Source organism: Arachis hypogaea, chromosome 6, assembly GCF_003086295.3.
Source record: "Arachis hypogaea cultivar Tifrunner chromosome 6, arahy.Tifrunner.gnm2.J5K5, whole genome shotgun sequence".
In the NCBI taxonomy this organism is placed as follows: domain Eukaryota; kingdom Viridiplantae; phylum Streptophyta; class Magnoliopsida; order Fabales; family Fabaceae; genus Arachis; species Arachis hypogaea.
In genome coordinates this window covers 2,993,078-3,019,982 of record NC_092041.1, presented here as the reverse complement: position 1 = coordinate 3,019,982, position 26,905 = coordinate 2,993,078, and the positions used below count along the sequence as shown (strand labels likewise).

Genomic DNA, 26,905 nt, shown 5'->3' with positions numbered 1-26,905 from the left:
GTTAATTCAGGAGTAACCTGGTATATGACTCCTCATCGTAATTGATTTTGTACAAATAAACCTTTCTTGAAAGGATCTATATTTATGAAAAATGATCATGCTTTAGAAATTGTTGGAGTGGATACTGTTAAAATAAAAATGTTTGATAGTTCTATTTGTTCACTTCAAGGAGTTAAACATGTGACAAGCTTAAAGGAGAATTTATTGCCAATTGGACAACTAGATGAACTTGTTTACAAGACCCATATTGAATATGGAATCTTAAAAATTGTTAAAAATGCTCTTGTGGTAATAAAAGCAAAAAAGATTGCCGTAAATCTATATATGTTTATGGAAGATACTTTGCAAAAGAGAAAGGCATCAGTTGTTTCATCAAGCAAAAATAAAAAAATGATGATGACATGGCATTTCAAACTAGGTTACGTGTTAGAATAAGGCTTAAAGATTCATGTGGAACATAATCTAATTGCCGGGCTCAAGTCGGTAAACTTACTATTTTGTGAGCATTGTGTTACAAACAAGAAACATAGATTGACATTTGGTAAATTGACTACTCGGAGCAAACATATATTGAAATTGATTCATTCTGATGCATGTATGAGAATCATCAGAGATGTTTTCAAGTAGAGCAAAATGTCTTATATCATTTATTGATGATTTCTCTAAGAGGTTATGAATGGATCTGATCAAGAAGAAGTCAGATGTGTTTGAGATATTCAAGGAATTTCAAACAAAATTAGAACTTGAATCTGAAAAGAAGATCAAGTGTTTGAGATTAGATAATAGAGGAGAATATATAGATGGTCATTTTCTAACATTTTGTAAGCAAGCAAGTATTCAATGACACTTCATAGTTCAACACATATCTCGGCAAAATGGTGTAGCAGAGCAAATGAATAGAACTCTCTTAGAAAGAGCATGAGTTATGTTACAAACTGTAGGTTTAGCAAAGTCAATTTAGGCAGAAGCTATTAAAAACCACCTATTATGTGATAAATCGGTCACCGTCAATCGTAATTAGGTTGAAGACACTAATGGAGACATGGTAAAGTAAGCCATCTAATTGTTCTTCTTTATCTATATTTAGGTGTTTTGCTTACGTGATTTACAATTTTCTAGAAAAGAGCAAAACTAGATTCAAAGTATAGAAAATATATATTATTGGGTTATGCTGATGAAATTAAGAAGCATCGGCGATGGGATTCACTGCCCTCAAAGTAGTTGTCAGCACATATGTGATATTTGCGAAACATTAACTGACAAGAAAATAAGAAAATGACAGCATTATTAAATAGATAGTCATTGTTCAAATAGATAAGAAATACAGATAAGGTGATGTTTCTTAAGCAAAATCAGAGCACGAAGAACAAGAACAAAAAATCAATGACATAGAAGTTTGTCGATCTACTTGATAAAGAAAAGTACCATCATGACACTCAAATTATATTTTACAAGCCACGTGCATATTGTATTTTAATAGAAGAAGGAGAACCAATAACTTTTATGAAGGCTATGTGCAATCTAAGAGCTTCTATGTTGATGACAGTAATGCAAAAAGAAATTAAAGTATCACATAGAAACCATATATGAAAATGTGTTGCACTTTTAGAAGGTCAAAAAATCATTAATAGCAAATGGGTTTACAAGATCAAGTGAGATAGTAATGATAAGGTGGAACCTTATCATGCAAGATTAGTTATCAAAGGATATGTTCGGAAAGAAGGTTAGAGAGGGAGTACTTCGAAAATGATGAGGGAGTGGGTTCACGATTTGAATTTAGAGCGAATATTTATTGTCGGATTTAATGGCAGATAAATCCGATAATAACACTTTGCAAGTGACTAAAACATAGCGTTGCCCTAATTAAGGTTACTGTCAGATTTATCCGTCGATAAATTCGACAATAATATTCGCGCCAATTTTTTTCTTTTTCCCTCCAATTATTTCTATCGAAAAAAAGAATCTGTTGGTATTGTCACTGCTAATTTTTAACGCTAAATTTGACAAAAATTCTGATAATATTTAAGTATTTAACATTTTTCTTGTAGTAATGTACGTATAGAATCACTGTAAAATTTATAGTAAGAACATAGAATAGATTTTGTTAATAAATGTCGTTATTAATTTCATAAATGGTGGTATGGCTATGTTCTTGATTGACTAGAACATTAACAATATATAAAAAAAAGTGGCATTAATAATAACTTCTCACTAATTAAACTCAATACATAATTTATTGAACCAAAAATCAAATCAAATACAATAAATCTAGTATATATATTCCTCGTGAATTTTATTTATTGTTCTACATTATATATGAGTTCAAACAATATATCACACAAATGGAATGAAGCAGTTATTCACTTCATCAAATTAGTTATTGTCATATCAGAACTGTTTTTCCAGGTAGTTAATTACTTTTTTATCCACTTGAAAAGCTTTAGTCAAAACTTCAGGAGAAATAGGTGGAATGGATCCAAAAACAGTATTTGTAATTGTGATAACACCTGGATTCTGACTGCTAAGACCAGAAATAGCAACAGCGTTGCCATAACCGACGTTGAATTGGAAATGAATGAGACCAATTGGGAACACAAACACATCACCCTTGTTGAGCACTTTAGTAAAAAGACGGTTGGTGTTGTTTTGATTGGAAGTGACAAATCCAACAAAGAGAGTGCCTTCAAGAACAGTCAAAATCTCTGTGGCTCGAGGGTGAGTGTGAGGAGGGATTAAACCCTTAGGTGCAAAATCTAGGCGAGCAAGTGATATGCCGAGTGTGTTAAGTCCGGGTAATTCGTTAACACTGACAGGAGTCACGTTTGAGCCAAGTTTATTGTCAACATTCCCAGGATCTACATGTTTGAAGAAATCTTCAGCTACTACAACTTTAGGGTCTCTGCAAATGTTTCCATTCACAAATACTGCAAAATAAAAAATTAAGAAGAATTAATTATAACGATGCTTAAGCTTAACCATATACATTGAAAGGAGCTTGATACTTGAGTATGTAACGATATATACCAGCATTTTGGGTGTCATTGAGAGCCACACAGAAATATTGCAGTGGACTGGGATCATAGGCTGATGCAAAAGAGGATGCCAAAGCCAACAAACCAACAAGGAAGTAGATTGCTTTCATCTTTTGACTTTTAATATGATCTTTTTCTTTCTTCTTCTTTTGTGTGTGTTTGTGAGTGTTAATCTCTTATGAAGCTATGTAGGTATAATTACTTAAGTTATGATGAGATTTGAATATGATGAATGGGAAGCTTGGTATTTAAAGCGAGCTATGAGTCATTGAATTGGCATGCAAATTAACGTTGCTGTATCTCTGATGATTGTTGAACCTTTCTATACCAGCTATATGTGTGTACTTGTTCAGAGAGTATATTGAACTTACCACGTTAGCTCCAAAAAAAGATGAACGAGTGATCAATTTGTTTTCAGCCTTAAAACTTGGTCTTAGTTATCGAGACTTGGTAGCTGAAATTTAATTTACTATGCCTTTTAGAACAAGTAAGTACATCATATTATATTTAAGGGTGATTTCTTTCATACCCAATTAATTTGGAGTATTACATATTTTTTTTGTATGTTCCAATTAATTGATGACATGTGTATTTATTAATTTTAATCAGTAAATAAATTTTTAATTTTTAAAAATAAAAATTGATGGTTTCAGTGGCTAAGAGAAGGGGGGGTTGAATCTTAGCCCCCTTTTTCGGTGCTAACACTTGCTGAACTTCAGAGAAGACTTTTCTGTTTTTGCTCGTCACTTGACACGAGCAACTTTGTTTTGTCTCGTCCCTTGCCATGAGATTTTTTGTTTTGTCTCGTCACTTGGCACGAGATAATTCTGGTTTTTGCTCCTGTGTAGTAGAAAACAGAAATGGAGTAGAAAGAGAAGAAGATTGCACTCAGATATATCCTGGTTTGGCTGCTAAGTGCAGTGCAGCCTACATCCAGTCTCCATCACAAACATGATGGAATTTCACTATAATCAATCTGATTACAACTTGTAAAGTGCTAACCCAACTTACAAGGGGATTCCCACAGAATCATGATACACAACATAGATGAACAAAGGAACTCTAAGACATCTATGGCTTTTTTTCTTTTAATTTTGCACTCTCTGCCTTTTTCCGCTCTATGGCTTTTTCATACAAACCTCACTTGTTTGCCTTTTTCCATGAGACTCAAGACATGACAAAATTAAACAGAAAAATACAAAACAGAATACATTGAAGGAGAAGAGAAAAACTGTTAGCTCTGAGAACTCTGTGCCTTGCACTCTCAAATTTTCTCCTTGCTTCAAACAGTGGTTGTTCCCCCTTTTTAAAGAAGAGGAAAGCCTCCACACTTGAAGCCAAAACCAAACCAACTTCTTCCTCCTTCAACAAACACAGAACCGGTTCGGCCACACAGAGAGAGAAGAGATAACCATGCATTAACCAACATGCAATTACCTCTAGTCCTTTCTTGATCATCACCCTTCATCAATCCGGGCTCTCCATCCTTGGCTTCCTCTCCAAGATGGATTTCTGGCCCTTGATGCCTCATGATGATGATGACTTCATCTGCTTCAATCTCTGCCTTCAACCATCACTTCGCCACTCTAGCTACTCCCTGTGGTGGTTGAGCAGAATCAAAGACAAGCCATGCTTCAAGAATCTCTCCTCTTGGCCGAATCTTCTTCTTCCATTTTTGAGCATGAAAGGCTCAAGACAATCTCACCAAATCTAACCACATTTGGTAAGTATCTTAGCCACAGCTCACTTTTATTTTGGTGTGTTTTCTTGCCATCATTAGCTTGATGGTCTTAGACGCATGCAACATCTTTCTTTCGGTGTTGAAGAGCATTTCTTCCATTGTTTCCTGGACAAGGACCGAAGAAAGAAGAAGAAAGAGATGAGAGAGAATATAACTTTGGAAAGAAAGTGATTAAGTGAGTTGATCAAATCAAGTGAAAAAGTGCTTTCTCTTCCCTTAGAGTGGCGTGTAGCTTTGAGCACATCAATCATGTCACTTCATTTTCTCTCTCATAGTTCCCATGCTATTAATGATAATTGAGTATATTTGAAATCCAACTTATGTTTGAATTTTTGGATCTGTTGAAAACAATTTGGCTTCCCTCTTCATTGTTTTCGGGTAATGCATGAGGAATTAGCATTGCATATAATTGGGCTTTAGTTGCATCAAAAATTAAATCTGGCCCAATTAATAACATTTGCTTTCCTGATGGATTTGGATCAAGCATAGGAAGCTCTCATAAAAAATTAACCATGGGCTTGATTGTAATCAACATTAAGCTTGGCCCATCAATATAAAATTTCAGCCACTTAGTATGTAACAAGGCTGGTTATTGGGCTTAAGCCAGAAATTCATTTTTCAGCCCAATATAAAATCTGCATAACAAAATTATTAATTAGACAAATATAAATTAAGATCAAATTAATAATTTTGTAATTAAACATTTTAATAATGTTTGTTCATCATCAAAATTAAATAAGAGTTTTCCAAACTCATCAATCTCCCCCTTGATGACAAACATTATTAAAATTGAAATGGAAAGAAATTTTGAGATTGAGTAAAGAATACTCCCTTTGAATTTGAATTTCTCCCCCTTTCTAAATGTCACATAGCTCCCCCTTGATGTATGCTTATCTTACCAAGGGAAGCACTAACCTGTAACATTTAAAATCAAGCTTCAAGTAACAATGTTATTTAGCAAATTTTATAATGCTAAATGCTTGATTTATGAGCAGTTTTAATTGATAATCAAAACTCATTTGATATCATAAACTGATTTACTGCTCAACCTAAAAGTATCCAAATATTTTTCAAACATTTTCCTGTTTAGGATATCAGAACAAATCAACATGATGAAAAATATTTGAAGAACAAAACAAGGCAGTTTTGATATTTTACACAAATTAAAGGAACTGCCAAAAATAAATTTTCAATCCAACAAGTTTATCAATGATGAATCAATCAGTCAGGCATCAAAATAAATTAATCATTATAAACCTGATGCCAAATAAACTAATCATGATAAACTAAAAAAATGCAGTTCAAACAGTAATGATCATAGTAAAACAAATGCAATAACAACATGCATTCTTTAAACAAGGGTAATCATGAATTTTCAAAATTGAAAATTTCAACCCTTGTTGCCCTGTTTTTCCAGCCCCTGTTTCGTTCCAATTTCAATTTTGGAACCTAAATTTCCTCCCCCTTTTGTCATCAAAGGGGCACCTGCACAAACCATGATTAACATAACAAAAAGTTCAAGATAAAATAGCAAAAGTGTATCAAAGCATCCTAGAGATTATCCTAAAGCAGTGAGTATCAAGTCATGCTTATACAAAAAAGATTGAGCCTAATGTAGCCAATATCAAACAGAGTTAAAAAAAACACTAATCATCAGAGAATTGAATATCCTCTTCCTCAGCGCCTCCTTCACTATCATCTCCCAAATCCTTGTTAAGGTGTTCCAGCATCAAGTTGACCCTTTCTTTGCAGTTTTTCCAAGCTTTCTCATTCTCATAAGCTTGCTTCCGGGCTTCTTTATGAGATCGAAACATCAGGTCTGCCATGTTTGAAAACTCTCCCAAAATCTGTTGAATGGATCTGATTGTTTTGGAAGATTCTGGCCTGCCTTCATGCTCACTGTCTGATTTTCGCCCTTTGGTTTCCTTAGTTGCTCCTCCACCTCGGATTGTAGACACATCATTTTCTACCTTCTCATTCAACAAATCAACTTTAAAGTATTCAAATATTCCAGTTAAAAACATACCATAAGGCAGGTTAGCCTTTCTGGTGCTTCTAACAGAATCCCACATGTGTCTAATCATAATATAACCGAAGGAGATAGGAGTAGAGGTAACCAAAGCAAACAATATGAGACAGTCAGAAAATGTTACTCGGTTGTGTGAGTGGCTTTGGGGAGTCAGAATATGAGTGATGATTCTGTGAAGCAGGGAATTGACCGGTCCAAGGGCTTTGTGGGTTGGAATGGTGCCATGCAATCCAGAGAGATTCTTGCAAATGTGCTGGAGAACGGTATTGTGTGAAACGCCAACTTGTGTGTCCCATTTCTCCACCATATACGCTCGCGGACCTTCATCCTTGAAGCCCAGTGCCGCTCCAATTGTCTCAGCATCAAGGGCTATTTGAACCCTTTTGACATAGGAATGAAGGGTGCCATCAATGAGTCGCATATTAGCATAAAATTCTCGAACAAGACCTGGGTACACTGGTTTTTTGATAAGGAGCAGAGGCTTCTAGTTGAGAAGTTCAAACAGAGAGGGAATGTTGGTGTTCTTGAGATTTTCGAGACTAACAAGATAGGTAGTGCACAAATGACGTTTCTCCATGACCTCTTTGTGAAACTCAAAAGAAGTGCAGGAGTTAAATCTGCTTGGATCAAAATGAGAGTGAGACTTGCCATACTTGTCTCGAAATTCCATGGATTCCAAGTTTGGAGGTTCAGTTGTGTCATTTAGTGCAAACCCTTGATTCTTCTTTGAGCTTTTTCCGGGGGTAGTCTTCTTCGGTGATGAGGGAGGAGGTGAAGGAGTAGGAGAACTATGAGATTATTGCTCTTCTTCTTCAACTGCGGGTTTCTTATTCTTGCCTCGGCCTGAACTCTTGTGAGCAATCACCTTTTTTCTCATGGTGGTTGTTTGTTTGGATGGTGGTGAAGGAGAAGATGATGAGGTTGAATGAATGTGGATATGAGTGTGGGTTTGAGGCGTTGATGGCTTCTGAGAAAGAAGAATTCTTTCACTCTTTCTTGGCGCGGTTTTCTTTTTCATAGTAATGGAGGGATGAGAATATGAAAGGGTGTGATTGATAACCGAGTGGAGTGGGAGAGAAGCAAGGTGGGTGACGCATTAAATGTGGCTTGGAGAGAGAGAATGATGGAAATAATGATCATTAGTGGGCGGTTAATAACCATTATGGGGTGGTTATTACCCAAAAAATGATTTCCCTTTTAACTTTTGAAATCTAAAACTGAAAAGTTGTTTCCTTAAATCAAGGGATTAGATGGAGAGAGGGATTTGATTTGACAATAACCACTTCCAAGAAGATATGATGACACAAGAAAGAAGATTCTTATTAGCATGGAGAGATAACTAACAAAACTGTTATGGTGGGGTCATGGAGTTTTGGTGGGGCCCATAAAAATTTGAATTCTGCGTTGCCTCCCCCTTGACCACAGCTCTTCCATTATGCCATTAATTTTCATCTCGTCCAAACCTACGAGTAAAACTGAACAGAGTCACAAATTCACAGATTTTCAATGAAACTCAAATCAAACATTCCCAAACTTTTTCTCAATGTACAGAATCTATCTTCACAGAGAGGTTTTGTAAAAATATCAGCAATTTGGTCTTCAGATTTTACAAATTGAATATCAATAGTACCCTTTTGCACATGTTCTCTAATAAAGTGATATTTTATCTCAATGTGCTTAGTTCTTGAGTGCAGAACAGGATTTTTTGAAATGTTTATAGCACTCATATTATCACAAAATAAGGGTATACTATTGATTTTTAATTTGTAATCTTCCAATTGTGTTTTTAACCAAATTAATTGTGAGCAACAAGCAGATGCGGAAACATATTCGGCTTCAGCAGTGGATAAAGCAACTGTGGCTTGTTTCTTACTTGACCACATGTTGAGTGAGCTTCCAAGGAAGCAACACATGCCTGAGGTGCTCCTCCTATCCACTCGATCTCCCGCATAATCTGCATCACAAAAGCCTACTGCACAAAAGTCATCAGATTTAGGATACCATAATCCATAATTACAAGTTCCCTTAATGTATCTAATGATGCGTTTAACAGCCGTAAGATGGGATTCTTTTGGATGGGATTGAAACCTTGAACATACACCCACACTTTGGACTATATCCGGTCTAGAGGAGGTAAGGTGCATGAGTGAACCTATCATTCCTCTATACCTTGTCTCGTCCACATCTTGGCCATCATCATCTTTTTCAAGTTTAGTATTGGGATGCATAGGAGTGCCCATTGATTTGGAATTTTCTAGGCCAAACTTTTTGATAAGTTCTTTTGCATACTTTCCTTGGTGAATAAAAGTACCACTAGGAGTTTGCTTAATTTGGAGGCCAAGAAAGAAAGTAAGCTCTCCCATTAAACTCATCTCAAACTCACTAGTCATGAGTTTTCCAAACTCTTCACACAAAGAAACATTGGCCGAACCAAATACAATGTCATCAACATAAACTTGAACAAGAAGGATATCATCATTAGATGCCTTAATGAATAAGGTAGTGTCGGTGGTTCCCCTTTGAAAATGATTTTCCAACAAGAAGGCACTAAGCCTTTCATACCAAGCTCTTGGAGCTTGTCTAAGACCATAAAGAGCCTTAGTTAATTTAAAAACATGATTTGGAAATTCTTTATGTTCAAAACCGGGGGGTTGAGCCACATACACTTCCCTATCAATAAAACCATTAAGGAAGGCACACTTAACATCCATTTGAAACATTTTGAAACCCTTATGGGCAGCATAGGCAAGAAGCAACCTAATTGCTTCCATTCTAGCTACCGGAGCAAAAGACTCATCAAAATCAATACCCTCTTCTTGATCGTAACCTTGGGCCACTAATCTAGCCTTGTTACGAACAACTTGTCCATCCTCACCAAGTTTATTTTTAAAAACCCACTTAGTACCGGTAACTTTCTTACCATCCGGATGAGGTACTAGTGTCCAAACCTTATTCTTGTCAAATTGAGCCAGCTCCTCTTGCATTGCTTTTACCCATGATGGATCCTCAAGAGCTTGTTTGACATTGTTGGGCTCTATTTGTGACAAGAAAGCAAGATTGCTAGGTTCGGTTTGCCTTTTGGTGGATGATCTTGTTGTTACTCCTTGAGAAGGATCACCAATGATGAAATCATGAGGATAACCCCTCATGGACTTCCATTCTCTAGGCTTTCGGACAGGTGTAGAGTTTTGATTAACTTCTGGTGGTCTCACTGTTTCAGTTTCTCGTCCCTGCTCAGGAGACAAATCGGAAGTTTCTCCTTCAATCTGACGAGACAAAATGAGACTGGCAGATTCTTCATTCTGGACAGATTTAGGATTTTCTTTGCTTGTTCCGGCTCCTTCTTCATCTGAATCATTATCTATCACAGTACTGAGAATTAAGTTAGAATCACAAAAAGTAACATGTATGGATTCCTCTATTGTCCTATGTTCTTTGAGATAAACTCTATAAGCCTTGCTTGTGGTGGAATATCCAACAAACATTCCTTCATAAGATTTTGGATCAAATTTTCCAAGGTTTTCCTTATTGTTAAGTACAAAGCATTTGCATCCAAAAATATGAAAGTACTTAAGATTTGGAGGGGTTCCTTTCCATAGCTCATAAGGAGTTTTCTTTAACCCTTTTCTAATGATTGTTCTATTCAAAATATAACATGCTGTGTTCACAGCTTCAGCCCATAAAAATTTAGGAATTTCATTCTCACATAGCATGGCCCTAGTCATTTCTTGAAGGCTTCGATTCCTTCTTTCAACCACCCCATTTTGTTGGGGCGTTCTAGGACATGAAAAATTATGAGAAATCCCTAAGTCATCGCAGAATTTTTCAAAATCTTGATTTTCAAATTCTCTTCCATGATCACTTCTCAAATGGGCAATTTTCAAATCCTTTTCATTTTGAATTTTCTTGCAAAGGGTGGAAAAAGCATAAAACGCATCATTCTTATGAGCAAGGAAAAGTACCCAACCGAATCTAGAGTAATCATCAACCACAACAAGACCATAATGTTTACCTCCCAAACTTTGAGTTCTAGTAGGACCAAAAAGATCAATATGTAACATTTCCAATGGCCTTTTGGTTAAGATTCCATCTTTTAATTTAAAAGAGGATTTTACTTGTTTGCCCAATTGGCAAGCATCACAAGTAAGATCCTTATCAAACTTGATGTTTGGAATTCCTCTAACCAAATTCTTTTTGACTAGCTTAGAAATTTGGTACATGCTAGCATGACCCAACTTTCTATGCCAAAGCCATTTTTCAGATTCAAGAGAGGTAAAGCATGTTACATTTTGTTCCTTTAAATCCTCAAGAGTTAATCTATATACATTATTGCATCTTTTAGCTTCAAATAAAACATCCCCAGTTTTTTCACAAACAACTAAGCAAACAAGCTTCTTAAAAATAACTTCAAAACCCAAATCACACAATTGACTAACACTAAGTAAGTTATGTTTCAAGCCATTTACAAGAAGCACATCATTTATACAAGAAGAAAAGTTTTTACCAACTTTCCCAACAGCCACTATTTTTCCTTTTGCATCATTGATGAGCGGATAATTTATACGCTTTTTGGCATTGTTTTTAGTATGTTTTTAGTATGATTTAGTTAGTTTTTAGTATATTTTTATTAGTTTTTAGTTAAAATTTACTTTTCTGGACTTTACTATGAGTTTGTGTGTTTTTCTGTGATTTCAGGTATTTTCTGGCTGAAATTGAGAGTCCTGAGCAAAAATCTGATTCAGAGACTGAAAAGGACTGCAGATGCTGTTGGATTCTGACCTCCCTGCACTCGAAGTGAATTTTCTGGAGCTACAGAAGCCCAATTGGCGCGCTCTCAACGGCATTGGAAAGTAGACATCCTGGGCTTTCCAGCAATGTATAATAATCCATACTTTGCCCGAGATTTGATGGCCCAAAACGGCATGGCAAATCAGCCTTAGAATTTCCAGCGTTTAACGCTGGAACTGGCATAAAACTTGGAGTTAAACGCCCAAACTGGCATAAAAGCTGGCGTTTAACTCCAGAAAAAGTCTCTACACATGAAAGCTTCAATGCTCAGCCCAAGCACGCACTAAGTGGACCCAGAAGTGGATTCTTACGTCATTTACTCATTTCTGTATACCCTAGGTTACTAGTTTACTATTAATAGGATCTTTTGAGATTGTATCTGTACCTCATGACACTTTACACGTTTCTTTGTGTATTTTCCACAGCATGAGTCTCTAAACCCCATGGTTGGGGGTGAGGAGCTCTGCTGTGTCTTGATGGATTAATGCAATTACTACTGTTTTTCATTCAATCATGCTTGCTTCCATTCTAAGATATTACTTGTTCTTAAACCGGATGAATGTGATGATCTGTGACACTCATCATCATTCTCAATTATGAACGTGTGCCTGACAACCACCTCCGTTCTACCGTAGATTAAGTAGATATCTCTTGGATTCTTTAATCAGAATCTTCATGGTATAAGCTAGAACTGATGGCGGCATTCAAGAGAATCCGGAAGGTCTAAACCTTGTCTGTGGTATTCTGAGTAGGATTCAATGATTGAATGACTGTGACGAGCTTCAAACTCCTGAAGGCGGGGCGTTAGTGACAGACGCAAAAGAATCACTGGATTCTATTCTGGCCTGATTGAGAACCGACAGATGGATAGCTGTGCCGTGACAGGGTGCGTTGAACATTTCCACTGAGAGGATAGGAGGTAGCCATTGACAACGATGAAACCCTTGCATACAGCTTGCCATGGAAGGAGCCTTGCGTGCTTGAAGAAGAAAACAGTAGGAAAGCAGAGATTCAGAAGATAGAGCATCTCCAAAACCTCAACCTATTCCCCATTATTGCAAAACAAGTACTTATTTCATGTTCTTTTACTTTTCACAATCAACCTTGATAATTATTAATATCCTGACTAAGAGTTACAAGATAACCATAGCTTGCTTCAAGCCGACAATCTCCGTGGGATCGACCCTTACTCACGTAAGGTATTACTTGGACGACCCAGTGCACTTGCTGGTTAGTTGTGCGGAATTGCAAAAGTGTGATTGCAATTTCGTGCACCAATCATCACCAAAGGTAACAAGTCCTCCATCATATTCATCAAGCTTTATGAAGAAGGTTGTCTTTCCGGTCATATGCCTAGAGCATCCGCTATCCATGTACCACATATTTTCCTTTTTCTTAGATGCTAGGCAGACCTACAAAATAAATTCAAGTGACCTTAGGTATCCAAATTTTCTTGGATCCTTTCACGTTAAACCATCTCTTGTGTCCCAGATCATTATAATAAAAAACAACCTTGTAAACTTTATCACCTATCATTCTTTCTCCAAAGAAACATTGAACTGGAAAATGACCACTTCGGTTACATAGTCTACAAAATCTTGGAGTTGTTGTTTTGTTAAAGGAAGTTGGGTCTTGATACTTAACATCATTCAAAGATGAAGCAATGTTTTCAAAATGTGATTTTTCAGATTTATAAAAACCCAACCCAGCTTTATCATAAAGAGGTTTTTGACTAGCCAATATTTGATTCAAATTTTCAGAACTTTGGGTGAACTTGGCTAAGTCTTCCTTAAGTCTTTTAACCTCTTTAAGCAACTCTTCATTTTGCTTAAAACAATTTACATATGCAAGGACAGAATGGTTACTTTCACAGCTTCTAACTTGGGCTTTTAACTGCTTATTCTCTTCCACAAGATCACAAGCAGCTTCGGCCTCTCTTAGATTTTCTTTGAGAAAGTCATTTTCAGCTTTAAGAATGAAATTTTGTTGTTCAAGATCTTGATTCTCAGTTAGAAAACATCTTATTTTTTCAGAAAGATGGTCTATCATAAGATGAAGGTCTTCAGTGTCAGGGTTTTGAAATGATACCTGATCTATCTCATTTGCCATGAGACAGGGCTGTGATTTAGTCTCAAACTCTTCATCATCATCATCTGAGTCATTTTCCAAATCTTCCCATGTGGCCATCAGTCCCTTCTTCTTCACCTTTTTCGGCTTCTCTTCCTTTTTCAACTTGGGACAATCAGATTTGAAATGACCCATTTCCTTGCAATTGTAACAGGTTACTTTGCTAAGGTCTTTCTTCATCTTCCTTAAGCCGCTGCCTTTCCCTTTGAGTTTCACCATTTTCCTGAATTTTTTTGCAAACAACACAAACTCATTTTCAGAAGAGTTATCACTGGATTCATCATCCAGAGGGTTAGTCATAGAAGAAAAAGCAATTCCTTTCTTTTTTGAATCTTTTTTTAAATAGGAGTTTTCAAAAGCAAGAAGATTTCCTCTCAAATCATCAAGTGTCATGGAATCTAAATTACTACTCTCAGAAATAATTAAAGCTTTTGTTTCCCACTCTTTTGTGAGACATCTCAACACTCTTCTCACTAGCACAAATTCTGAATGTGTGATTCCAAGAGCATCTAAGCCAACAGTGATGATATTGAACCGTTCGAACAGTTCATCAATGGACTCTCCTTCCTTCATTGCAAACATTTCATATTCCCTGTTTAACATGTCTGTCCGAGTCTTCTTTACAATGGTAGTTCCTTCATGAGTGATTTGCAACTTGTCCCAGATTTCCTTTGCCATTGTGCATCGTAATACTCGTCGGTATTCCTCAAAGCTGATAGCACAGTTGAGTAGATTGGTTGCCTTGGCATTTAACTCCACCGTCTTTCTATCTTCCTCGGTCCAGCTTGCTTCTGGTTTAAGAGAGATTACTCCTTGAGCATTTGTGGTAGTTGGAAATTTAGGACCTTCCAAGATGATCTTCCAAAGTCTGTAATCCACGGCTTGTACAAATATCTTCATTCTCTCCTTCCAATAGGTATAATTTTTCCCATTGAAGAGGGGAGGTCTGTTGCTTGATTGACCTTCAGCCAGATTGTATGACAACACATTTGCGCCACTGTTTTCTGCCATAAGGATCTTTACTCCAAGCTGCAAAGCTTGATCTCTTTGAGACCAAGTTCTGATACCAATTGATGGTTTCAGTGGCTAAGAGAAGGGGGGGTTGAATCTTAGCCCCCTTTTTCGGTGCTAACACTTGCTGAACTTCAGAGAAGACTTTTCTGTTTTTGCTCGTCATTTGACACGAGCAACTTTGTTTTGTCTCGTCCCTTGCCACGAGATTTTTTGTTTTGTCTCGTCACTTGGCACGAGATAATTATGGTTTTTGCTCCTGTGTAGTAGAAAACAGAAATGGAGTAGAAAGAGAAGAAGATTGCACTCAGATATATCCTGGTTCGGCTGCCAAGTGCAGTGCAGCCTACATCCAGTCTCCATCACAAACATGATGGAATTTCACTATAATCAATCTGATTACAACTTGTAAAGTGCTAACCCAACTTACAAGGGGATTCCCACAGAATCATGATACACAACATAGATGAACAAAGGAACTCTAAGACATCTATGGCTTTTTTTCTTTTAATTTTGCACTCTCTGCCTTTTTCCGCTCTATGGCTTTTTCATACAAACCTCATTTGTTTGCCTTTTTCCATGAGACTCAAGACATGACAAAATTAAACAGAAAAATACAAAACAGAATACATTGAAGGAGAAGAGAAAAACTGTTAGCTCAGGTAGCTCTGAGAACTCTGTGCCTTGCACTCTCAAATTTTCTCCTTGCTTCAAACAATGGTTGTTCCCCCTTTTTAAAGAAGAGGAAAGCCTCCACACTTGAAGCCAAAACCGAACCAACTTCTTCCTCCTTCAACAAACACAGAACCGGTTCGGCCACACAGAGAGAGAAGAGATAACCATGCATTAACCAACATGCAATTACCTCTAGTCCTTTCTTGATCATCACCCTTCATCAATCCGGGCTCTCCATCCTTGGCTTCCTCTCCAAGATGGATTTCTGGCCCTTGATGCCTCATGATGATGATGACTTCATCTGCTTCAATCTCTGCCTTCAACCATCACTTCGCCACTCTAGCTACTCCCTGTGGTGGTTGAGCAGAATCAAAGACAAGCCATGCTTCAAGAATCTCTCCTCTTGGCCGAATCTTCTTCTTCCATTTTTGAGTATGAAAGGCTCAAGACAATCTCACCAAATCTAACCACATTTGGTAAGTATCTTAGCCACAGCTCACTTTTATTTTGGTGTGTTTTCTTGCCATCATTAGCTTGATGGTCTTAGACGCATGCAACATCTTCCTTTCGGTGTTGAAGAGCATTTCTTCCATTGTTTCCTGGACAAGGACCGAAGAAAGAAGAAGAAAGAGATGAGAGAGAATATAACTTTGGAAAGAAAGTGATTAAGTGAGTTGATCAAATCAAGTGAAAAAGTGCTTTCTCTTCCCTTAGAGTGGCGTGTAGCTTTGAGCACATCAATCATGTCACTTCATTTTCTCTCTCATAGTTCCCATGCTATTAATGATAATTGAGTATATTTGAAATCCAACTTATGTTTGAATTTTTGGATCTGTTGAAAACAATTTGGCTTCCCTCTTCATTGTTTTCGGGTAATGCATGAGGAATTAGCATTGCATATAATTGGGCTTTAGTTGCATCAAAAATTAAATCTGGCCCAATTAATAACATTTGCTTTCCTGATGGATTTGGATCAAGCATAGAAAGCTCTCATAAAAAATTAACCATGGGCTTGATTGTAATCAACATTAAGCTTGGCCCATCAATATAAAATTTCAGCCACTTAGTATGTAACAAGGCTGGTTATTGGGCTTAAGCCAGAAATTCATTTTTCGGCCCAATATAAAATCTGCACAACAAAATTATTAATTAGACAAATATAAATTAAGATCAAATTAATAATTTTGTAATTAAACATTTTAATAATGTTTGTTCATCATCAAAATTAAATAAGAGTTTTTCAAACTCATCAAAAATTAATAAATTTAATACATATATAAAATACTTTATATATAAATATTTTAATATACTGCACATACATTTAAGTATGGTTATTAAATCAAATCACCATATGTGGTAAATCTTAAATAAATTATTTTAAAAAATTAGAATTAGGCCATTGTATGTACTACTAGAGAAAGAGGGAAAAACATAGAACCCTAATTCTTTTCATCTAATTTCGTCTTCTTCTCTTTTTTATATTCATATGAAAAATTCGTTTTCGTCTTCTTCCTTTTGCTTCACTCTCAAGATATACCTTCCTTTTCCTTTTTCTAATATTCTAAAGTCATCCATCTTGTTGCTGTAACAATCCATCATTTTTTTACTGTTCTTCCATTTAAAATCGCTGACTTTAATTTGTTGTTGGAACCCAAAACAATACGATCGTTCTTTTTAATGTTCTTCCATTCAAAGTTGTCAACACAACAAATTTCTTTATTCTTGAACTAAATACTGTCACGCTCTCCGCATTTGCAAATTGTTACAAGTAAGTCGCTCTTTGTTCTCCTTTTTTTTTCTCTTATTTCATTCTTTCCATTAATTAAAATTAATACTGTTTGTCTGCGACTAATAATTGGTACAAGTATGTTTATTCTTTGTTATTGTTTATCATTTACAAAATCTATTTTGAAGCCTATTATCTTTGATTTTTTACCCATTTTTTCCTTCAGTAACAATACTATTTCATTAATTTAGAATCACCAAAACAAAGAGTACTTCAAAGAATACTAAAAAAAAAAAATAATAGTAGCCATTGTTAATAATCCTACAACATATATACAGGTTATAGCTTATATAATTTTGAGTATTGATGATTATAAGCCTTTGTTTATGATTTATTAGTTTATACTTGATTATATAGATGTGATGTTCATTTTGAGCAGTTGAATAAATCAATAAAATTGATATACAATTTTACTAGAAACAGAGCAATTAATTTGAAGTATTTTATAATATTTATTTGTATAAAATTTGCTTTGAATGTACGGATTTAAATTAGTTATGTAATAGTGATCATTGAACGTGAGTTATGACAACGCTTTCGCTATTGTTGGTCTTAGCAGTCAAAATCTAGGGGTCATCGCAACAGGTATTCTACATATACAAGCTTTTTTGGCTTACAAGCCCTACGAGTTGGCACAAACCCAACAAAACACACGCGCATTACACTCCCACATTCGAGAGTAAATACACGCGCGTTACTCAACCGTTTCTTGTTTCCAAAGTGCACTACACGAATGACTCTTCTTCTTCTTCCTCGATGAAAACTACAACTGTCATTTTTTCTTTGTGTTTCTCCTCCTCGCTCCTCCTCTTCTTCCTTCTTCTTCTCCTCCTTCTTAGTGTTTCTCCTTCTTTTCTTCGCGTGTTTCATCTTCATCGTTGTGTTTCTCCTCCTTCTTCTTTTGATTTTGCGACATTATGTATTTTTTTTCTTCTTTGTTTGATTTTTTCCTCCCAAAAAGAATTATGAGAATATGAAATAAGAAGATGAAGAAGAAGATGCAGCAGAAGATGAGGAAGAAAAAAAAGAAAGAGTTCTGAATTATTATGCAGAACTTATCAGAATAAAAATACACCCAAATATCTTCGTGTTACACCCAAATATCTTCGTTTTACACCCAAATTTACTGCAAATAAAGAAATGAGTTATGCTACGTGTATACTAAAATTAGCCACCAAAGTTAGCCACCAGTATAAAAGACATACTGGAATACAAATATATATTGAAAATAAATTAAATCACATATGTATTTATACACAAATACATTGGTGGCTGGTTTTAATGGCTAATTTTAGTGTTCAAATAGCATTTTTGTATAGAAAAATATTTCCTCTAATACTGCATTTTCTTCTTCTTCTTCTTTTCTTTATTTTTTTCTTTTAGTTGAATGAATATAAATTCATCTTCTTCTAAGTAATTTTGCAGCATTATGTGTTTCTTATTCTTTATTTGATTTTTTTGTTTTTATTTTTGTTAAAAGAGTAAAATAAGAAGAAACTTGAGAAGATAAAAGAAAAAAAGATGAATAAGAAAAAAAAAAAAAGATAGTGATAATGATAAAAAAAAAACAACAGCAGAAAATGAGGAGGAAACAAAGGAGAGATTTACACAACAACAAAGAGACAGTAAATAATAAAATTAAATCATAGAAAATTTGATTAATCTTGATTTGAATGATTGTATTTTTTTTACTCTAATCTAATAAACAGGTATGAAAGCTTTGGGCAACCCTCTCAACAACTAAAAGATCCATTCGAAGAACACAGAAACTAGTTGAAGTAATGAACTCCGAATATACTAATATTAGGGCTCATTACTTCAATCGAGATAATAAAAAATCATTTCATCTTTTTAGTTGGAACTTTAAGGGATTCTCTAAAAAAGATAACAAAAAAAATTATTCCTAACTCATATTATTAAAGTGAATTATCCGATAAAAGAAAAAAAATATATACAGAATAAGCTTCTAATTTCTTTCGTACAATAAGAGAAATAGATATAGGAAATTAGGTTTAAATGGGAATATCAGAAAAGAACCACAATCCCTCCATCGGATATTCCAGGCTGCTATGCTTAAATTATATCTTTGCTTCATGAAACATAATTTGGAGCCAACCACTATACTCATGGAAATTTTTAAGAATGATAGAGATCAGTAAATTTTATGATTTATAGTCATCAATTAATTATTATTAGTATTTTTAATAATGTAAGATTATATCTAATAATATGAAATTACTCACTTTTCTTTTAATGGTTAAATATTGATCAAATTTTGATAAAAATACTGTTCCTAGACTTTCTTAATTTTTAATTCTTTCCCGCATAACAACTTTCTATTTTTTTCATTATAACTAACCCTACGTTACATATTAATTTTGGATTTCTTCAAATTTAACTAACTTCCGCTGCAATATAATAAATCATTTAAAGGACACCAAACGAGTACCAACGAACTTTTCTTGTAAATTGTGACACTAAATTGCTTACAACTTTTTCCCTTTAACCCTAACTGCTCTTGACTTTTGTAGACACACAAGCTAACTTTCTACATAAAGGTCGCACTATGCATGGATAAATGTATAAGCTTAGAAGAGGCTCAATTACTTTAAAGAGTAATGTAATTTACTAATTCACCTACCAGTTCTAAAACTACACATCAAATTTTGGCGACTATGTCTCAAGAATATAATAAATTAATTAAATAAAAATAAAATTTTAAAATATGCATTAAATATACTTAAAACCACCAAATATTTCATAGTATCGTGAGAATAAAAATAATGTCATAAATTAATTATTTAGAATTTAATTCACATAATACTCTATATTTAAATAAAATATATAGGGATATTTATTTCATATGTTAAATACATATACAATTAATTTATTATTATTCAATAATATATAGAAATATTTTAGACTTTTACTTCATTCAATGCATTAAACTATTTTTGGTTTTAAAAAGTGTCGAATTATAATTAATTAATTAATTACACAAATAATTATTATTGTAATTTTTTATCAAATTAAATTGATTATATAAACTTGACACTTTTTCTCATTTATTTATTTGAGTATTTATTGTCTTTCTACCTACATCATATTAGTACCAATTAATTAACAAATAATAATTAAAATAAAGATTTTGTTTTAATTAAAATTAAATTAATTATATAAACTTACCCATTTTTTATTTATTTATATGAGTATTCACTCTCTCTACTTACATGTTATTAGTACCAATTAATTAACAAAAATATTAAATCTTAACTAATTTTTTGGAAAAAAAAATTGACAATCAAATTAAATAACACATTTGAAATGAATGCTTACTTAAATCTGTAGATAAAATGAATACAAGAGGCCAATTCAACGTGAGATTATATACCAAAAATAATTCCATTGGCTTTAACTTATGGGGAGCATCTTCTTGTATTTTAAAATGTATTCTTTGAACTAGCATGCACGTAGTTGTTGAAGAATGGTTCCACAATGCAAATACTATAGAATAATATTAATTACCTACTGCAGCGTGGATAAATTGCAAAGCCACTTCAATGGTTCCATGCTATAAATAGCGAGCGTTCCATGCAGAAGATATTCAAGTCTCTCACAATTAACAAGCAATTATATAGACAGCATCATACAAAACTAAAAATGAAAGCTGCATACTTGCTGGTTGCATTCTTGGCTCTGGCCTCTTTTGCCTCTGCCTATGATCCCAGCCCTCTCCAAGACTTTTGTGTTGCTCTCCCCGATGGCAGCATCAAAGACGCTGGTATCTGTGCATATATACATTCATATTATCCACATAATCACATAGTTTTTGTTACTCAAATTAGTTTCCTTTCAATATTATGTTTAAGCATCTTATGACTAGTTGTTTTTAATATAAGATTTTTCACTTTGCAGTATTTGTGAACGGAAAATTTTGCAAAGACCCTAAAATTGTGGTAGCTGAGGATTTTTTCAAGCACGTAGATCCTGGGAATGTTGTTAACAAACTTGGATCAAAAGTAACTCCAGTGACAGTTAACGAACTAGCAGGACTCAACACATTGGGTATATCACTTGCTCGCATAGATTTTGGATCTAAGGGTTTAAATCCTCCTCACACTCACCCTCGAGGCACTGAGGTATTGATAGTTATTGAAGGAACTCTCTTAGTTGGATTTGTGACTTCCAATCAGAACAACACCAACCGTCTTTTTACCAAAGTGCTCAACAAGGGTGATGTGTTTGTATTCCCATTTGGCCTCATTCACTTTCAATTTAACATCGGTTATGGCAACGCTTTGGCTATTGCTGCTCTTAGCAGTCAAAATCCAGGTGTTATCACAATTGCAAATGCTGTGTTTGGATCGACTCCTCCTATTTCTCCTGAAATTTTGGCTAAAGCTTTCCAAGTGGACAACAAGGTAATCAACTATCTCCAAAAGCAGTTTTGGTATGATAACAACTAGTTTGACGACATAGAACACCGATCATTGAATAATTCTACTTGTACTTTGATTTAGTGTTATGCATATGCCTCATGCAGTTCCCTGTAATAATAAATCGCATGAGTTGTTATAATTCATATGCACTACGTTGTATCCATGTTCTGCTTTGATTTAATTATTTAAGTGTGTGATTTTAATAAAAATAAATCATGTTTCTTCGTATAGAATCCGTCAATTTTTTCAAAGCGTTACCATTCTCCCATAGTGTGGCAGACTTAAGCGATCATGGCATAATTGTTAGCATTTATTACTCTAAATTTTGATGGACTTAAACTTCTTGTCCATGTCCATCCTTTAGCCGATTAAAAAGAATAATACAAATTAACTCCGAGAATTGAAAAGTAAGAATAACATAAAATTACTTGGCTGGGGAGAAAATAATAATTCCTTAATTCCATCCAAGTTTTAGGTAACGTTTGAAAGAGAAATTGAGACGGAAAGACAGAAACGAAAAAACAGAAATTGAGAGACAGAAATTGAAATAAGTCTCAATATTGTATTTAGTATAAAGTAAAAGATAGAGACTGAAATAAGAATAAAATTCTAATTTAATTTGTACAAAAATAAAATTAAAATTAATTAATTAAAATAAAATATTTTAAGTATAAAATATTATTAAAGTTTCAATATCTGTCTTTACTTTTTAGAAGTATTAAAATAATAAAATTTTAGAAATAGAGACTAAAATATCAACTTTTAAATCAATAAATATAATACTGACTCGATCTCCGTCCTATTATCTCAATTCTCAAAGCACAATAGTTTGGCTTGAGGAAGCTAAGCGCTTCGAGAAATAGGATTCGCTTGTATCTTAGAGAGGCACAACAGTACGTGCAGAAAAAATTTGGTGTATTTTGGAAAGATGAATAATTTAAACTGAACAACCTTATAACAAAATAAAATGCATGTTCCGACATAATAGAAAATTATTAGATCAAAATAATTATAAGTGATATTAGATATAATTAATAAATATTTAATTATAAATATTATCTGTATAAAATTGTTAATGTATTACATTAAATAAAATAATTTTAAATTATTATTATTTTATTATATCTTTTTAATTAACATTATCCAGAAAAAAGATTACATGTTTCATTATTATATTTATATTTAACAAATGTCCCATTTTTATTGGTGGAATATCAATGTGAATAACAGAATAAGATAATGAGCAGATAGGTGATTTCAATCTATGTAACTACGTACATACACTATACGTCAAATTTCATATGAAAACATGCAGAATCAATACAATTACTACAATAAGGTATTGTTTGGTTTGAGAGAAAAAAAAATATATGAATTTTTTTTGTTTGGAAATATAAAAATTAAGAAAGAAAAATTTTTTTGTGTGGGTTTTATAAAAAAAATTCTTTTCATCACAGGTAAAAAAATATTATTTTTATGTATTTTTAATATTGTACTTAGTTATATTATTATTATTAATTATTAATATAAATTTAAATTTAATTATATTATTATAATAAAATTTACATTTAAATATTATACATATTAAATAAATAATTTAAATTAAATATATAAAATTATAATATTTTATAATATTTTATAATATTTATAAAATACAATAAAAATATTTATACTTTATTTTATGAAAAGGATAAATTTATTATTATATATAATCTACATTTTAATTTACATATAATGAAAATAAGAATATTAACGTAATTTTATTCTATTATGATTTTTCTTTTTTTATTTTTTTTATTTAAACTAAACAAAATTTTTTTTTTATTTTTTTTTCATTTATTTTTTCTTCGTTCAAACAACACATAAAAAGATAAAAAAATCACTTCTCCTTTTATTTTATTTTTTTATTTTCTTTTCTTTTATTTTCCAATCGTCTATCCTCCAAACAAAGTGTAAAGAATAAATAGATTTTGAAAACTTTTATTTTTATTTAAAAAATTAAGGATAAATATAAAAAATAAAAAATATCAGTGAAATTTAAAATTTTTAATATTTAATCTTTAAATATTTGGATGTGCAATTTTTTTTAAATTAATAATTGTTTTTTTTATATCCTTAACAAGATCGACTCAAAAATATAATGAGAAATCTATTTGTCATTTATTCAAATTATTAAATTTAGTATAACAGCTTATAAAAGGAGGAGTTCATGTGACGACTATATTTTTTCCTTTGCCAATTAAAAAAAGTTGTTACTTGTTATTATTGCTTTTGTACGTTGATTATTTTGATTGTTATTATTATAACTGCGTATAGCTAAGGCCACAATTTGTATCTAAAATAATATGATTATCTTTCTCAAGAAGGATTAATTAAGCTTAGCAAGGTCACAGAATATTATGGGCATAATATTTTACTGTCATATATTAGTAGAAGAAGCAAGCAATCAGCTCACAATATTATTAGATTGCCATTTGTTCAATTTGGGGACATATGTGAATCTGAAATGGTCTCTTTCTTTTCCTTATGATGACTATATCCCTTTTCCCCCAACTGCTGCTCTAGGAATTTTTCATATTATTACAATATATAAATAGTATAAACTACAACATTTTTGGACCTCAAATACTAGATAAACTTGGAAGAGAGGCAACCAAAAAATATAATATGATGCGTACTTACTAGTTCTAAAAGGCATAGTAAATTAAATTTCAGCTACCAACAACTCTCAATAACTAAGACCAAGTCCTAAGACAAACAACCTGAAAACAAATTGAACCCTCGTTCATTTTTGTTTTTTGTTTTTTTTCTTTGGAGCTAACGTGGTAAGTTCAATATACGTCTTAGCAACCAATTATTAATTCGGAAATATTTAGTAACAAAAAAAATCAGCCAAAAACAACCATAACTTGCCTTATTTAGTATTTATTAATTGTTGCTACGATTAATAAATACTAAATAAGACAAGTTCTGACTATTTTTTTTGTTTACCTAGCATTACCCTTATTAATTAAAGTATGCATATTAGGTAAAGTAGAAATGATGTTATACATATTAATCTATTAAAACGCACCTAAATTGTAAAATTCTTAATTTGTGAAGTGAGCAATTCAAAAAATAAAAAGATACATAGTTAAAAGTGTAATAAATCAATTGCCATGCTCAATATAAGTAGCTGCACTAGTAGTGTTTTAATGATAAAATAGATGATTATAGAAATAAAATAAAAAATTTTGACTGTTAAAGATAGATTTAGAAACTAAAAAAAAATAATATCACACTTCTAAAATTAAAAAAGAAGTATAGAGTTGTTATCCTTAACACCTAAGTTCAACATTATATCTAGAACACGTATATTGAAATTACTATATATAGTATAACCTCATATATAATTGTAATAATTAGTTATTTTAACACATATGTCCAAATTTAAAAAAAATGATATTGTTATACTATTAATAAGAAGCAGACTAAAAAATAAAATTTTATATTAAAGTTGGAAAACCGTTAACTTACTTTTATCAGGAGGACCTTCGTCAAAGTTATCAGCCAATGTATCTCCAGCTGATGTGCCAGGCATATTCTCATCTCTCTTGGACATTTTTTTACATGTCTTCTTCTTACAACCTATATTTGCCCCAACACGTCCTTTCTTGGAATCTCGTCTACGCTTTCTGTTTAAATAAATTCGAGATTGAGTAAAAATAGAAGAAAAACAAATGATTAACACAAATTTAACTTGATCAAGTAAAGTTATTGCTCTCCAATGTATTTAGGACTTTAATTTGAAAGTTTTTTCAAAAGTTTTGGTGCAAACTTAAGTAAAAGAAGAATAACAACCCATTTTCAAACGTTTAACATCTCTAAGACACACGGATAACATTCTGTGTTAAATATATATAACATACAAGAACAAAAAAAAATCACAACATAACCAATACTTATTTTACATATAAATTTTCATAATCAGTATCAACTCACAGTTAAACCATTAACGGCGAATCAAAATGAAGAATATTAGTTATTCGAACTAAAAATAACGCTAGAAAATTATTAACTTGTCTTTTCTTTGAAGGACCTTCATCAAGTTTATTAGCTGATGCATGTTCAACTTGTGTGTCAATCTCAGTCTCATTTTCATGGGAGTTTCATTACATGTCTTCCTCTTATACCTTGTTTTCTCTCTAACGCATCATATCTTTGATACGCGACTGTGCTTTTTCGATGGATCAGACTTCATCACAATTAAATTTAGAAGTCCCTGCAGTGGACAAATTATAAGCTTTATTTTCATTGGAGCATAAAAGAAGTGATCACGTGAACATATCTTTCACACTTATTACTATTAAAAAATTATATATTTATAATTATCCTATGCCTTTCCTCTTCATTCATCGTCTTTAGATCAACAAGCGACTAGTCTCTGGTCCATAGTTCTCTTTATTGTATCTTTCTAAATCTCCATTCTTGTTAGCATGGAGATATATTATCTGAAAGTTATAGCAATTAGTATAATCAAAGTATGTTATAAACGAACAAACAACAAATCAAAGATTAGGGATATACGACTCACCAGCAATGCGAATATACAACCATCTATTGTCTTCTTGCCCACATACTAAAACCTTTCAACCCATGTAATTAGTTGATTGTAAATGTACCTGGTCCAATAGATCTGCCTTGGATTCGATACATCAGTGGTAGTCCATGTATGTATGTTTGAAACAGTGATTTTTGTAGAGGGAAAGAACAAATACTTCGATAGCAACATGATGAAGTGTCTCCATAAAATGATTCTATCCTCATCGGTCTACATGGAGTATATGATAACATTCTTTTTCAAATCAGCATGTGTATTTCCTGTGAAGCTGTTAAAAATTCGATGCTCTGCTAGTGTTCTTGGATTCTTGAAACCTCGTCTCTGCCAAACAGAAAATAAGTCAACGCACAAATTTTTATTAGTTAATTTCATATATTCAATGAGGTTATTGTGACAAAATTTTCTTTTTTGCCTTTCTTCCTATTTTTTTTGGGGGTTTACTTACCATGGTTCAGTAGACCAAAACATCGCATAATGAATTCAACCATTATGGAAATTTTTTGGTGTCGACAATCAATAACTTCTCATCCTGATTGTATGATGATGCTAAGGCCAACATGATATCTTGATTGACTGCCCAATCAGGTATATATCTCAGCCAGCTAAATTCCATGTTCTCCACCTCCCTCATTTTCTCTCTGCCCACTACTTAATTTAAATGCTTCATATCTAAAGTC

At 33.1% G+C, this 26,905-nt stretch overlaps 2 protein-coding genes across 2 annotated transcripts; one reads left to right on the top strand and one right to left on the bottom strand.

Moving 5' to 3' along the window:
* Positions 1 to 2,388: 2,388 nt before the first annotated feature.
* On the bottom strand, positions 2,389 to 3,142 carry LOC112698046 (germin-like protein subfamily 1 member 7). The gene is made up of 2 exons (XM_029287750.1): positions 3,025 to 3,142; positions 2,389 to 2,924 (listed from the first exon to the last, which is right to left on the bottom strand). The coding sequence occupies exons 1-2, from the start codon at positions 3,140 to 3,142 to the stop codon at positions 2,389 to 2,391; spliced, it is 654 nt and encodes a 217-aa protein (XP_029143583.1).
* A 17,639-nt stretch (positions 3,143 to 20,781) lies between these two features.
* LOC112695357 (germin-like protein subfamily 1 member 7) lies at positions 20,782 to 21,861 on the top strand. The gene is made up of 2 exons (XM_025747672.3): positions 20,782 to 20,970; positions 21,105 to 21,861. Exons 1-2 carry the CDS (start codon positions 20,850 to 20,852, stop codon positions 21,653 to 21,655), a joined length of 672 nt encoding a protein of 223 aa, XP_025603457.2. The 5' UTR covers positions 20,782 to 20,849; the 3' UTR covers positions 21,656 to 21,861.
* The last annotated feature ends 5,044 nt before the right edge of the window (positions 21,862 to 26,905 follow it).